The sequence below is a fragment of the Cervus canadensis genome, chromosome 20 (genome assembly GCF_019320065.1).
Source record: "Cervus canadensis isolate Bull #8, Minnesota chromosome 20, ASM1932006v1, whole genome shotgun sequence".
NCBI lineage: Eukaryota > Metazoa > Chordata > Mammalia > Artiodactyla > Cervidae > Cervus > Cervus canadensis.
Window position 1 is genome coordinate 23,344,345 of NC_057405.1, and position 16,502 is coordinate 23,360,846.

At 42.7% G+C, this 16,502-nt stretch overlaps 1 protein-coding gene across 5 annotated transcripts in view; it reads right to left on the reverse strand.

Annotated features, from left to right (window-relative positions):
• The window catches only part of KCNQ5 (potassium voltage-gated channel subfamily Q member 5), a 583,703-nt gene that overhangs the window by 186,960 nt on the left and 380,241 nt on the right, over positions 1–16,502 (reverse strand). For all 5 annotated transcript variants that reach the window (XM_043439129.1, XM_043439126.1, XM_043439127.1 and 2 more), the window contains exon 2: positions 12,739–12,829. In XM_043439129.1, the coding sequence (XP_043295064.1) occupies positions 12,739–12,829 (91 nt within the window). The remainder of the gene's footprint in view (positions 1–12,738; positions 12,830–16,502) is intronic.

Genomic DNA, 16,502 nt, shown 5'->3' on the forward strand with positions numbered 1-16,502 from the left:
ACAACAAGGACCTATTGTATAACACAGGGAATTATATTCAACATCCTATAACAAACATAATGAAAATAATAATATATATGTGTGTGTATATATATACACACACACACACACACATATATGTATATATATAACATAACTGAATCCTGAAACATTTTGCTGTACACTTGAAACTAATGCATTACTTTACCAACAAAGGTTCATGTGGTCAAAGCTATGGTTTTCCCAATAGTCATATATGGATGTGAGAGTTGGACCATAAAGAAAGCTGAGCACTGAAGAATTGATGCTTTTGAACTGTGGTGTTGGAGATGACTCTTGAGAGTCCCTTGGACTGCAAGGAGATCCACCCAGTCAATCCCAAAGGAAATCAGTCCTAAATATTCATTGGAAGGACTGATGCTGAACTGAAACTCCAATACATTGGCCACCTGATGTGAAGAACTGACTCATTGGAAAAGACCCTGATGCTGGGAAAGATTGAAGGCGGGAGGAGAAGGGGATAACAGAGGATGAGACGGTTGGATGGCATCACTGACACAATGAACATGAATTTCAGTAAACTCTGGGAGTTGGTGATAGACAGGGAGGCCTGGTGTGCTGCAGTCCATGGGGTTGTAGAGAGTCGGATATGACTGAGCAACCTAACTAAAAGGAACTAAAACTAATGCAACATTGTAAATCACCTATACATCAATTAAAAAAAACAAATGCATTGATGAAAAGCCAGGTTTTAGGAACCATTTGTCCATAAAAAATCAGGCCTTATGATAAAAATAGAGCTAGGGCTTTCTATCTTGTTCCACTGGTCCCATATTTCTGTTTTAGGGTCAGTGCCATACTGTCTTGATGGCTGTAGCTTTGTAGTATAATCTGAAGTCAGGAAGCTTGATTCCTCCAGCTCCATTCTTCTTTCTCAAGACAGAAAACAGCCAAATTCTGTAAAACAATTATCCTTCAATAAAAAAATAAATTAATTAAAAAAATTAGAGCTAGGGTAAACCACTCTGAGCCTATGGAACTTTCTCAACAGAGATTTACCATAAGCATCAATCCTAATAAGATACCAATACAGTTATAGAGACATGTGGCATTCTAACAGGGAGATGCTGCAAAAGTTCTGGCCCTCACTTACATCAGTGTGGAGAGAGCCTGATGGGGGTGTCAGGAGGGTGCAGGCCACTGGGTTTGGAGACAAGGGCCCTGCATCACAAGGCACAGGTAGAGAGGTTCAGGCTTATCACAAAGTATGGTGCTAAAGATGGATCACTTTTCTTTTGTGTGGTTGCACAGACTGGAGAGAATCATGCCATGGGCACGTCCAAGGCAGAACAAGTGTCCAAAACAAAGAACAATGTGAACGCACCCCTCCAGGCTCACTGCATTCAGCCCAGATAATCTGCTTTACACTCATGCATGAGTGTGTGAGTGCGTGCTCTGTGGTGTCCAACTCTGTGATCCCATGGACTGTTGTCACCAGGTTCCTCTGTCCATGGAATTTCCCAGCAAGAATACTGGATGGGGTGCCATTTCCTACTCCCGGGGATCTTCTCTATGTTCAGCTGCTGCTATTTCAGAAAACTCATCTTTAACTTCCATGTTACACTGATATCATTATCCAACTGATCATCATGTGCTAAGTCACTTCAGCCATGTCCGACTCTCTGTGACCCTATGGACCATAGCCTGCCAGGCTCCTCTGTCCATGGGATTCTTTGTGGACATGGGTTGCCATGACCTTCTCCAATTGATCATCACATTTGAGGCAATTTGCATCATGGGACTGTTAAGAAAGAGAACTGTATGTGCATAATACTCAAAACTCTCCACCTGATTTAAGTAGAAAAATGGTCTTGAGGAACTTCGACAGACAGGGTGGGGACCGTAAGTGTCAAGTATGCAGCTGGCATGTGACATGGATAGTGCCTCTGGCTCAGAGCATTCCCGAAACGTGCTGAGTGAATAAATGGGTGCCATGGGTGAATAAATGGATGAACAGATAGATGAGCAGCTTAAGGTCAAGATGTCCTTCAGGATGCAGAGGGGCCTTAAGGAACCATTTGTCCTCTGAACAGCCCATCTGGATGTTGCCTGTTTCTGACCCCAGCCTACAGCTCTTTTCCTGGGCTCTATGAACAGACAAGCCTCCCAACCTGCTCACACATCGCCTGCCTGAGCTGGGGGGCATGCTCATCCCTGCCAGGCTACAGTGACCCTGAGGACACAATTATCCACTGCAGGGGACCTCAGGTCAAAGCCAGAAAGTGACCCAGGAAGGAGCTTGCAGGAGAGACCCAGATGGGTTGACCAAGTGTGGCCCCATACTCACAGATGTGTAATTAAGTCACAAGTTCCCCAGTTATTACTACCATGATCTTGAAGAGGCCAAAGAGGCAGGAGGCTCCCCATCCCCTGCCCGCAATGTGCACGATGCCCTCTGATCAGGCCGGGATTGTTCTCTTTTTAATTCTGAGTTTTCTGTCTTTATTTTTGCTTGCACTGGGTCTTCCTTGCTGAGCACAGGCTTTCTCTAGTTGCACAGAGCAGGGGCTACACCTTGCTGTGCTGTACAGTGTTCTCACGGTGGTGGCTTCTGCTGTGGCTGAGCACAAGCTCTAGGTGCACAGGCTTCAGTAGTTACAGCGTGCACGCTCAGTAGTTGCAGCCCGTGGGCTCTAGAGTGTGGTCTCAGAAGCAGTGGTGCACAGGCGTAGTTGCTCTGCGGCATGTGGGATCTTCACGGATTAGGGATTGAACGCGTGTCTGCTGCATTGCAAGGAGGATTCTTTACCACCGAGTCACCAGGGAAGTCTCTGTTCTTTACTTTGAAGGCTGTGGTTTGATGGTGATAAGTACCTGATTCCATCTGATTTCAGAAAATAAAGTTCAGGAGAGCCAGGGGTAGGGACTGGGGGCCAGAGTGAGTCCTCCCTCCTGCCTGACCACCCAGGGCGGGTGCTCCCCTCAGTCTGGGCCCCACCTAACAGGCATCTTTGTTGAGGTGCTTTGGCTCCCAAGAGTAGGGCTTCCAGGCTTCTCCTTTCAGCACAAATCGCCTGCAGCCTCTGGTGAGCCACAGCTGGAGGGCCTGTGACACCTGCCAGTCTCACTTCTGTTTTCCATTTTCCATTATGGTCTGTGGATTCATTATGATTTTCAGCCCCAGAGGAAGTCAGGCCTGCAGCCTTCTCCTGGAATCCAGCCTGTAATGCTACTTGTCAAACGGTCATTTACAGCTTGGAAATTTTTTTTCTGCTTTACAAAAGCATTTATGTTTCTTTTTACCTTAATTGTAGGCCTGCAGTGGAAATAAGACCCCCATCCTCCAACTCAGCATTCAGTATCTGAGTGAGATGGAGGTTGCATGGGAACAGGGGCCACCTCATTGCTTCCAGCTTTGGGTTTATATAGTTCCAACCCCCAATTCCCTGTTCACCAACTTCCGGAGCTTACTCAAACTCATGTACATTGAGTCAGTGACGCCATCCAACCATCTCATCCTCTGCTGTCCCCTTCTCCTCCTGCCTTCAATCTTTCCCAGCATCAGGGTCTTTTCAAATGAGTCCGTTCTTCACATGAGATGGCCAAATATCTTAAGCGTGTATAAAAAACTGTCAAATTAACTCATTTTTCCTTCATCTCCTAGTTTCATCATTTATTCTTTATAGACCCATGATCTTATGGCTTTTCATTTTCCCTCTATCAGTCAGAGGCTGTAGACAGGACTATGCTAACGGATCTGCTACTAGGGCAGGGTGGTGTCTAACTCAGGTCTGGGACTCCAGTCACTGGGCTGGAAGGTAGGAAGCACTTCACATTTATCTGAATTAAAATTGCAGTGAAATAACGCATCAGGCCTGGAGCAATGAGGACAGGAGGGAGGCAGGATCCAGGGAAATTTCTGGAAATCCATGGAACTATACAGGATCAGAGACCAACCAGAACATCCAGAACTGGGGCACACAGGTCAAAGGAAGATGTGGGTCTAAGCCAGAGAGGCAATGAGGAGACCAAGGGCAGACAAAGAGCCTAGACAGGCAGGGGGTGTCTGAAATGGGGTGTACCCTGCAAGCGGCAGGGGGTCTCGGTTCTCCCACAAAGGTCTGCGGGGCCTTGTCCAACCACACAGGATTTGCAATTCTTATTCATCTCGGGGCCATTTCCTTTGTTCCAGTCTACCCCCACCCGGTGCTTATTAGACCTCACTTTTGCTCTGCAGTCCATTAGGTTTTCTGTTATTTTCTATTAGGTTTTCCACGAACTATGCTGATGGCTCCCAGAGGGCTGCCCCTTTGTGACTGCCCTGCTCCATCCAGTTCTTCTAAGTCAGGCGCTGCATCATGGTTTAATTTTGGTGCCGTATCCATGAGAGAGCAAACGTTTCAACATTAATCTTGTGCAGTTAAACCATCAGCTGTCTTCTTTCATCAAAGAAGATTTCTTGATAATTTGCCACCAGATCCTGCTTTTCTAGGTGCTGCTGCTGAGTCAGCAATGGAGCCTGTGCTCAAGAAATCCACAGCGCCCGCGATGCCTCAGTTTCCCCAGTCTACATCACTCTCTCCCTCAGCTGACCTGGTCCTCTTATCCTCCTGAGGTTCAGCAGGTGAGGTCCTGCCTGGGTTTTTACCCTCCCTGATCCATCCACCTGGAGAGCTCTTTCCTCTAATCCCTGCAGGGCTGGCTGCCTCACCTCACTGCAGCCTCTGTTGCGAGTCTACCCTTCTTGGCAGACCTGTATGAACACACGATTGAAACACTCCATAATTATCTATTCCTTTTTCTCCGACTGATATTTTTAACGCTTGATTTGTTAACTTCTCTACGTTATGTTTTCCATGAGGACAGAGATATTGCTGCTTGGCTCACTGCTGTACCCTGATCTTCCCCCATCCAAAGCCTCATCCACGCTGGGAGCTGCGGAAACACTCTGGCGTCCATGGAGAAGGAAAGGGACACACCTGCAGACTCGGGTGTTGCAGGAGGTCAGAGGGAAAAGCCCGTTCATTCTCGCGGGAGGAGGTGTCCGAGCAGGTCTCAAACAATGGAAATTATTGAAGCCCGGGACCATGGTAAGGCAAGTTGCCACCCCTTCTGGACTCTGCTATTTTCTAGCCACCCTTTAGTGCTTCCCACACCACCTTGCTCCCCACCGCGCCCCCTGCTGAATAAGCTTCTGTGATTAGAGGACACAGCCTCGGGCATCAGAGTGGCCTGGCTCAGGGCTGCTCATCACATCAAGACACAGAGCCGCGTGGAGCAGTTCTGTGATACACACTGGACACCCTGGTGAAGACCCCGGCATTCACGTCTCATGGGAGCATGGAAGGTCTTGGCTGCCTTAATTGTGGGTGGAGACATGGTCTCAATCGGGCATAATTCCATTATCTTCAACTTGAACAACTTCCCTCTGAATCTCAAGCACGTTTCACAGAGTGCCTCGCCTACTCTGTTATTATCCTTGGTGAAGATTCAGTGTAGGTGTAAGCTGCTCCTGCTTTTTCTCTCCAGTCATCAGCAGATTGATGAGGGTCATTAGCCTCCATGAATCATTTTAAAGTTTATTTGCGTTTGCCTTGATGAAAGACAATCAAAGGAAAATAATTGCAGTTTTCAATGTTCCTTGGGATCTTCTGCGGTCCATGACAGGGATGTGATAAACGGAAAGGAGCATCGCTATTCCTCACTTCTGATCACTTCACATCTTCCATCCACAGAGGACTGAAGACCTTTGAATGGACCCTTGTCCTGACACTGTTATTCTGCTTTACAGTGTCCCTGCCAGCCCTTAAATGTAACGATGCAATGTCATCTCGTACATCAAATCTACGTAATTTTATGTGCAAGCCTTTCCACTTTGGAAGGACTGGTAAATGTTTCTGGGGCTGACTTTCCCTTTGTCAGTAGGATAGAAGGGAAATGGTAGCAACATGTCTAATTCTTCAGTACAGTGTTATATAATGGGTAGTTTACAGTGATTAAAAAAAAAAAAAACCCACATGTACCCACATTAGAGGAAGAAAACAAACATGTAACACAGATTAATTATGTAGTTATTAGCTTTACAAGGGGACTCTTCACTTTACAAAAGGATTCACTACAGATTTTCTTTAAATAGTAAGCTCCACTAGTGCATTGAAGATATAATTAGATCTGCCTAAATAGGATTTGTACACATTTCAGGAACTGATTCATTGTGCACAGAAACAGCAAACCCATGTTTGCTTTGAGACACAGAACACAACCAGCAAATATGCATAAGCTCTATCCAGAAGGTGCCAAACAGCCAGATGTTTGGGAAAGCCTGGATCTCTGACCGTGTGTTTGAGTCTTGTCCAGATGCTCAGCACAATCCACTGCGGTTGAGAGTCCTCCCCACACAGCAGGAGGAAAGTGAAAGTGAAGTCGCTCAGTCATGTCCGACTCTTTGCGGCCCCATGGACTGTAGCCCACCAGGCTCCTCCATCCATGGGATTTTCCAGGCAAGAATACTGGAGTGGGTTGCCATTGCCTTCTCCAGCAGGAGGTCAGAGGAGCAAATACACTGAGACATTCTCTTCTTGCTAAAACTAATAATGACGTCCTTTTTACTGCTTATGGATCAGCCATCTTAGAAATGACCACCTTCAACGAAAATTTTGCAAATGATATACATCATTTTCATTAAGAGGAGAGGTCATCAGGGGAAGATGTCACCTGAAATATGTACAAATCGTCAACATGTTGAAGAGTTTACATTTAAAGGCCAAAATGAATACTTTAATGTGGAAGACAAGAAGTTATCCAATACAGAGGAAATGGGCTCCAAGCAGCATTGCTAATAAGAAGGTGGGATATAGATGCAGAAACATACAAACTGGAACAAAACTTTCCACACTAGTTTAACTGAAAATAGGAGAGCTCCATTCACCAGCAGGTGCTCAGCTCATCTGCACAAAGGAGCCGGGACTATTGGCACCCAGACGGAAGCTATTGATGGTTCACAAAATTGGATTTGTAATTCTTGATACAAAGCACTGCTAGTGGGGTGAAAGGATACTACTGTTTGTGACAACTTTGTAAATAGATGCTTTAAGAGAAAAGAAATGAACTTAACCTAAATAAAACGGTTTCAGGACTCACTCTTGGCATATATGGAACCACAGGAAGACTAGGATGGAGGAGCTACCTCAAGTGAAGGCAGATTCACTGGGCTGACCCGTTGGTCTCAACTGAGGGGGAAGAGAAAGCGAGGTGGCAGCCGGGTCTGGGGTGTAGCCCGGGGTCTGCCTTATACTTAGTGTGGTAAAATGGGAGGAATGATGCTCACATTGCAAGTTTTCAAAAATGTCTTTTGTTTTAATAAGAAATCAGTGAGCCTGATATGTGAAAAGTACTTAAAAAAATGCTCGTTCCATTTCAGTTCTGAAAAATTTACAGAACTCAGGAAAACACCACCAGCCTTTTGTTGCCCTTGGTATTCAGGCGCACGGCTTTGCTCATAGCTCATAGGCTCTGTCCTGGGCATGAGCCGAGTAAGTCTGTCCCCCAGATCCTCGCTGTCCCTCACCACCACTCCACTCGCCCACCGCCAATGAAGGCAGAGCTTTAACAGCCACGAGCATGATCATCAGGCACATTCACCAGGGAACTATCGCAGTCAGAATCTGTTTCCTTCACCACCAAACACAAGTGGTTATTGTGCACATGAGCCAGGCCTTGAGTGGGCACAAGAGTAACTTCTGGTTGGAGGGACAAGTCTGTGTAAAAAGCTGCTGTGATTTACAGTGTTTGTGGAGAGAAAACTCTTGCAAAGATAGTTTTTATCTATTAGCAAAGTATGATAAGTTCCCACAAGAAGCCCTTTTCAAATATTCCTGGTTCGTTGGCCCCCATTAGGCCCCACTGCATGTGGAAGTGGAGTGACCATCATATTTGGTGTCTTCTTTGCACTGAGCTTAGCACTGGGATTTCATCCTCACAACAGCTTTATAAACCAGGTGGTGTTATTACCCCCTTTCAACAGACAAGGGAACAGAAAGGTGGTTCCCTAAAATTACCCAGCTAAAAAGCATTAGAAGTGGAATTTGGAGTCCTGACTCCAGACTCTACGTCACACTCTTCATTCTGGGCTCCAAGGTCCCCATTTGGCTTCTAACCAAGGCCAGTAAGTTACAGGTTTACACGCAGCAGGGGAGTGCAGTTCTGGATGACAACGACAGATTCTCCCCTTGGGGTGGGGGACAGAGCAGGGTACTCTGAGAGGACCCTGGGAGATGAGGAGGCTGTGGCCTGTCTCTAACTTGCTGGTGCTCTCAAGGAAATGGGGGGAAAGTGTGAGGGTCAAGAAGGGCCATGGGATGCTTGTCTAGGGCCCAGTTTGCCTAAAGGTGCTCCCTATCAGACATGTGAATGTCTTTTACTCACCAGAAATAGATTTATTTAGAATGTGGGTATATCTACTGAAATGTTAAAAAAAAATGAGACAGAGTTATGGAAAAAATACAATTGTGATGTGTGGTTTATATATGTCTTCTAAATTTACTCCTTTGGTGTTGTATTTGTGACCAAAAAATGTAAAAAAGTGACTTTATTATACATTTTTTGCAAACATTTAAACATTTAAAAACATTCCTAATAAAATTTGGATGGCAATTCTTCAGACATGTGTCATCTTGGGAACTAGAAACATTGCCAGTCAGAACTGTGTTCTGTGAATTCTGTTTGATTAGGTATTCAGAGGGTAGACAGACTTTGAAATCTGTGAATTTTTCTTTTATATCTATTTTATAATACTGAAAGTAATTATTCAAAAATTTGAATAATACAAGATAAAGTAAACCAAAGAATATAAAATTAAAAAAAATAAAAAATAAAAAATACATGCGATAATAATAAATACAATGTTCTCCAAGTAATTAAGATTTCTCTTGCCTTTTTTCAGTATTCAACAACTGACTGAACTTTTATAATATACTATGTTAACTAATTGTGAAAAGAACGATTATATGCATGCTTTTTCAATTATTACTAAATAAAAATTAAAAAAGCAAAGGTCATACTTGATATTTTTGTTCAAATAAAGCATAGTCTTTGGAGAAAACACTGATGAAAAGAATAACATCAGTAAAAGCTCAGACCTGCAACACAGTCCAATTATTTTCAGGTAGATTTTAAGATTATACTTCTGTTTAAGTATACCTTGACAGTTTATCACTAGAGCACAGAAAGAGACCTATGGAAAGCCAAGTAGTAACAGCTTTCAGAGACTATCCATCTGCAGCATGTACTACGCTGCTTAACACAAAGGCCACATGTACATAAAAGGACTGGTTTCAACTTTGTTAGAGCTAAAGGCATTTGAGCCTGAAGGATACTCCTACACTCTTGGTGGGAATGTAAATTGGTGTAGCCATTACAGAAAACAGTATGGAGGTCTCTTAAAAAACTAAAAATAGAACTACCATATGATTCAGCAATCTCACTTCTGGGCACAAGTCTGCAGAAAAACGTTAATTCAAGAAGATACATGCACCTTAATGTTCACGGCAGCACTATTTACAACAGCCAGGATATGGAAGCAACCTAAGTGTCCATTAACACATGAATGGATAAAGAAGATGTGGCTCATGTGTACAATGAGCTAGTATAACTATAAAAAAGGATGAAGTACTGTCATTTGCAGCAAAATAGATGCACTCAGAGATTATTATACTAAGTGAAGTAAGTCAGAGAAATTTCATATGATATTGCTTCTATGTGTAATCTAAAATATGATATAAATGAACTTATTTACAAAACAGAAACAGACTCACAGACATAGAAAAGGAACTATGGCTATCAAAGGAGGTGGGCAGTGGGGAGCGGGATAGATTAGGAGTTTGGGATCAGCAGATACCAACTACCATATACAAAATAAACAATAAGGTCCTACTTGTTGCATAGCACAGGGAACTATATTCAACATCATGTAATAAACGACAATAGAAAAGAATATAGGAAAAAAATATATATTGGAATCATTTTGCTGTACACCAGAACTAACACAACATTGTAAATAAACTATACTTCAATTAAAAAATATACAAATGAATATCAAAACTAGCATGTTGCGTATAAGAAGCCAAACACAAGACTCTGTAAATATCTCATTCTTTCACTCAACACAATGATATAATTTCATATATATGACGTACTTTGTTATACAGCCCTAAGAAACTAATACACGTGACAAACAATAGGTGTTTGTCAAAACTCATGAAACTAGACACTTAAAATGCGTGATGATTATTCTATGTAAATTGTATCCTGATAGACTTGATTAAAAATGAGGGAACTAGAGAAAAAAAAGACTGAGGGATAAAAGAAGACTTACCAATGGCCAATGGGTACACAGAAAGGCCCTTGACATCACTAATCATCAGAGAAATGTAAATCAAAATCACCATAGGATTTCAGCTCACACCTGTTAGAATGGCCACATTAAAAATCGAGGGATAAGTGTTCAGGAGAATATGGAGAAAGGGGAACCCTCCTACATAGTTGGTTGGTGGGAATGTAAAATTGATGCAGCCACTGTGAAAAACAGTGTGATGTTTCCTTAAGAAACCAAAAATAGAATTACCATCTGATCCAGCAATCCTACTCCTGAGTATTTATCTGAAGGAAATGGAATTAAGATCTCAAAGAGACCTCTGCACCCCCATCTTCATTGCAGCACTATTCACAACAGCCAAGACACAGAAACTATCTATCCATGACACACACACATGCAAAATGGAATACTATTCAGCCATAAAAAGAAGTCTTTCCATTGTGACAGCATGGATTGTTCTTATGCTAAGTGAAATAAGTGAGACAGAGAATATGGCATGATCTCACTCACACGTGGGATCTAAAATCCAAAAACCCCTGAACTCACAGAAACAGGGTGGCCTGGTGATAGTGCAGGTAGGGTGGAAATCGATGAAGATGCTCAAAGGGTATGAGCCCTCTATTATAAGACAAATGAGTTCTGAGGGTCTAATGCACAGCGTGGTGACTATAGGTAATATGCTGTACTGCATATCTGAATGTTGATAAAGGAGCAGATCTTAAGAGTTCTCATCACACACACACACACACACACACACACACACACACACACAATGGTAACCATGTGAAGTGATGAAGTGTTAACTAAGTTTACTGTGGTCATCATTTTGCAATATATATGTATATAAAATCATCACACTATACACTTCAGTTTACACAATACATGTCAATTATATCTCAATAAAACTGGCAAAAAACGAGACGTGTAAAACATCTACATTTTTATATACTCACGTACACTTTAGTTAATGAACTCTGGTTAGTTGTCTACTGCTCAGGAAATTTTAAAAATCATGATATTAACCAGCTTTTGCCTTTTTTTTTTTTAATAACATAGGTTTCATTGAACTATTTAGAAACTCTTTAGCAAGGGTTGAATTGCTCAGACCATCTGGTGTACGAGGCTAAAAGCCCACTTTCTACCCCAGTGGAAGCCCTGGAAATGGAACAAGTCCCCAGTGGGCTCTTTAGTACATTTGTTGTCTGCTTGGGCTTTGAAATAGTAACCTTGATGTTAGCAATATATTACTGAGTACAACTTGTATGGAAACAAATTGGAAAAGATTCGTTTCAGGTTTGAAAGCGACTTCTCCTTCATGTAGGATGGAGTCTGGATGAAGTCTTGGTAACGCCACGCACAAACTAGTCTCTGACAGGACAAGGAAGAGAGCAGCTCTCCAGGTTACATGAGCTGACACCTTTCACTTCCTACCTTCGAGGTAAGAGTACTCTGCTTTATAAAATGTTCATTGCTGTGCATAACCAATCTGTTCATTAGGGCACACAGTCATCTCACTCCTCCCCCCTCTTTCTCTCTTTTCCTCTCTAGTCCTCCAAATTTTATGGAAAAGTAAGTTGTTCCAATTTATAGCTCATTCAGACAGTTCTGAGAATGTCAAGTCTGATACTCTGGGACATGGTGAGTAGGTCAAAATGGATGTAAATGAACCAAACCTTCAATCAGCTGTGATTTAAGTATACAGCACCATAACTCAGTTGAAATAGAATGGATAAGGGCTGAAAAGGCCCAGAATCAGTCAGACTAAAATATCTTACAGTATTTTTCCATTTTAAAATGAATTGAGCAATTCTCTCTGGTTGAGGATTGGCAGCATAATGGAAACAGAGAAAACTGCAGAATTTCTCACCAGGTAACTGTATTAGCAGCAAAATTCATAATACAGTCTGTTGGTTGAAAAGAGCATGACGCCTTCTGTTTTCTTATGAGGTGCTATATTCTCACAGTTCTTGGCCAATTATAATTAGCTATATTGCCAAATTGTGGTTATTGGAAAACACTGTCTAACTTATAACTTTTAACAATATTATGAGAGACTGCATGGATGATGATTCTCCTTGTAATTTATTGTGGTGGAGAAACATAATTAAAACTGCTTCCAAGTATTGCCTTCTACTTAGGAGGCGACAATCACATAAGATACTGCTACATAATAGCAATCTGGAATATTTCTATGTATTCTAGAGGACTGACTAAAGATTAAAAGAGTGGGCAAATGTTTCAGTGACCTTTGAGACTTTTATACTACACAGAAACTCTTTTTTTTCTAGAGAGAACTTTTCGTGGGACAAATGCATTGCATAAATATTACAGACAGTTCACATATTATGCAAACTTTGTGTATATACTTGTTTTTATGTTTCACTTACCAGAATCAAGAGGCAACTTGAGGCCAATTTTGTGTGCTCAGGGATGGTGGAAAACACTGACAAAATCAAGCAACCAAAGACGAGGAGAAAACTGTAAAACAGTAAAATAAGAGAAGTCTGATGAGAACCTGGCCTTAGGATGACAGACTTAATTTCTTATTTCCAATGGATAAAGCACAAGATCCATTTGAACTGACATTGATTAAATTGTAAAAGCTCTAAAAGCAGCTAGCCATTTTAAATATCAAAATACAATGTGATGTCCAATGCACATGGGGCTCCTTTGTAACTTTATTGATGAGGAGGATGTGTGTGTGTGTGTGTGTGTGTGTGTGTGTGTGTGTGTGTGTTGTGTGCTATGCTTAAATGTCCTCCCTTAGCTAGGAATCTGTAAATTTCCTACAAAGAGCTCTCCTGAGCAAACATCCTGAAAGGCCCAGAACTGTGTTTTGCTTTCCTATTTGGAGCACGAACTGTAGCCACTCTGCCGTCAAATGAGCAGACTCACCCTCCCGTTTGGCAGCTTTGGTGAACCGTCAAGCGTTCTGAGTGGTTACTAAGCCATTGGCTCCTTTTTAGAGTCCAACATTGCTCCCAGATTCTCATTTGTCATTTCTTTATTTTAATAATAAGAACAGAAAGTGACTTCTGCTACCCACATGCTTTCCATTCCTTTCCGGTCAAACCCTTAAAGAAATGTTCCCCTGCCCAGCTTCATTTGCACTGTAGTGACAGGGAGCATGGCTACCAGTCAATTTGCAGGCATTTTTATTCCTAGAAATACTGAACCTCTGGGGCCCGGGGGCGGGAAACCAAGTTCCCAAAGTAAACGTCTAATAAAACGGGCAGGCTTGATTTTAACGTTGAAAATTTACTTATCCTGAAATTTAAAAAAAAAAAAAATCCCAATAGGTGAGCTACTTGCTCTAAGTCATATTTTTTCACTTTGAAAATGATTTGATTGTACATAGCTATATTGCCAAATTGTGGTTTTCAGAAAACATTGTCTGACCTGTATCTTTTAACAGTATTATAAGAGACTGCAAGGATGCTGATTTTCCTTGTAATTTATTGTGGTGGAGAAACAAAATTAAAACTGCTTCCAAGTATCACCTTCTACTTATGAGGCAATGATAACATAAAATACCCCCTCTTGACTTCCCCTGACAAGTCTGCATGTCTTTCTATTACACTTGACTGGGGCTCCCAAGAGTTCAAAGCCAGGGGTTGGTGACTTATGGACAGGGGACAAATCTGGCCCCTAATGCCTGTTTTTGTAAATAAAGTTTTATTGGCACACAGCCACACTCATTCACTTGTGTATTGCCTATGGCTGCATTCACGCAAAACTGAAGAACTGAGATTTGTGTTCTAAGCACAAGGCTGGAATATTTACTCTCTAGCCTTTAGAGGAAAATTTGCTGACTCCTGATTGATACCAAGCATTCCTTATTTCCATACATCCATTTCGGGGCATAAGTGAAGTGGGTCTGCTGACAATTACATTCAGAGGGTTTCCTATAAGCAAGACACTGTGCTAAGTCCCTTTCACATGCATTTTCCACATTATCCTCTCAAATTTGTGGAGTAGAAATCTCATTGTTCCTGTTTTGTAGACATGAAAACTGAGAATTAGGAACACTTTGTGACTCATCCCAGGCTATTTAGCAGGAAGAGGGTTCGAGCACTTGTCTGTCCTGGAGTCACCGTGCAGTGTTGCTGAGGGGCAGGGAGGATAGCAGTGATGGTTTGGCAAGACTCTTGGAGTTAGCAGGGGGACTTCTCTCTCCCTCTTCCTGCTGAGATGGAAGTAGTTACCATTCTGAATAGCAGAAGCCTTCAAGAAGGACTTCAGGGAAGGACACTACTAGGGAGAAAACTTGGTATCTGAGTTAATAACCACTCATACTTTTGACTCATGTACTTCGTGATTCAGGATTCTTTCAATTCTACTTTAAATTGGCCCTAACAGACCGGGGATTGTAAACTAGAAATCAAATTCCAGCACATCTACACCTCGAAGTACTCATCCTTCATGAGTGAAAGTGAAACCCACGGATCACTAAAGTAGTTGGGAGGATGATATGGCATCAAATACAGACAGCTACAGATGTTTCCCTCTGGTGAGTGACTGCCATCTATAGAAGCCTCCCGAGTCCAGGGTGAGCAGAAAACATGCAGAGAAGCAAGCCGGGGATGACTCAGTCACTAAGACACCATCTCCTCTAAGAGCATCTCAAGAGTGGCTTCATGACTCCCATGTGTATTTTCAAAACAGACCTACATCACGAGCCCTTTTGCTAGGGCCTCCTTCATTAGCAGCTGGGTGCTGCTTAATCTTTTTCCTTCTTGTCTCTACTTTGCCCGTTTTCTCTCTTGAGCTAATCTTACCCTCCTTTCTAACAAGAGTAGCTTCTGTACTAGAAATTGGTTATTTCTATGGGAGCCCAGCTGAAGACAGAAAACCGAAGACCTCCACCGCTCTGGCTGCCCAAGAGGCTATGGATGAACACATACTTTTATTAATTCCCAAATTCCTTCCTTCCTTCAACCATTCATCCACTTGTCCAATCAGCAAATACTGATTAAGCATATGATACTAGGCTGAGTCACAGGGATATAACAATAAACAAGACTTTCTTTTCTTGCCTTTGCAGAGTTCATGATTTGTTGAGGCATACAGGGTAGCAAATGGATGTAAAAAGTAAATGAAAATTCTGAGTGATAAGTGCAAAGACAGGGAAGATGCAGGGGATGACAGGAGCAAACGGGAGAGGAGGAATCACACGGGACTGGTTACTTAGTTTGTGGAGTTGGTGCAAAGTGAAAATGCGGGGACCCTTTGTTAAAAGATTATGAAGAATTTCAAGGCAATGACAGGGGAGCGTGACACCAAGCGTGGCACCCTTCAAGGTTCTGGGCTCCATGAGACTGCACAGGCGGCACACCTACAAAGTCAGACCTGGGGTTTGGGAAGATGTTTTGGAGCAAGTAAGGACTGAGACGAGCCTTGAAGGCCCAGGAGGGTTGGTCTGCACTATGGTTGTGCGGTGGGGAAAGGGACGAGCTAGGCCATTCAACTGTGTGGGTGAAGGCCAGATACAAGCATCACCAAAACTCACTAATTAACCAACAGGGTAGAGTTATTGAACCCCTCCTAGCTAGCTTATTCTTTGGTGGTTCACGAAAAGTGTAAAGCAGGTCATTTCTGAAACTTCATTTTTTTTTTTTTAACATAGGAATCACCTCGGCTCCATTGAAAACATGTACTGAGTACCCTCCGTGAAAGACACCATGCCAAGCATAACTGACAGATGGGGATAAACCAAAGTAGACCCTATCCTTAATGAGCAGTGTGGTGAGTACAGTGAACACACAAAGTGGTTATCATGAAGGTAGAGACAGATACACGCTAGGAGAAATCTCACAGAGCCTGAAAGTTGGTGGGGGGGGGGTGTTCTGTTCAGTTGGGAGTTGTGGAAGCACATCAAGAAAGTCTCCAAAAGTAGGTGTGGCTGGAGCTGGTCTTTGAAGGAAAAGTGGGGCTTTGACAAGAGAAGTTTCTGGAGAAACACATTCCAGAAGGAGGGCACAGTAGGAGAGAGGCAACGAGCCAGAAAGTGGATGAGATAAAGTATCTGCTCCCTGTTGCATGGAACAAGTTACTGAGTTTAACTGTATGTAGCATGGATGGGACAGGTGACTGAATTGGGAGTCTGGGGCCGTGATGGATAATACTCCAGGGTCTGTCTTTAGTTCAGCAG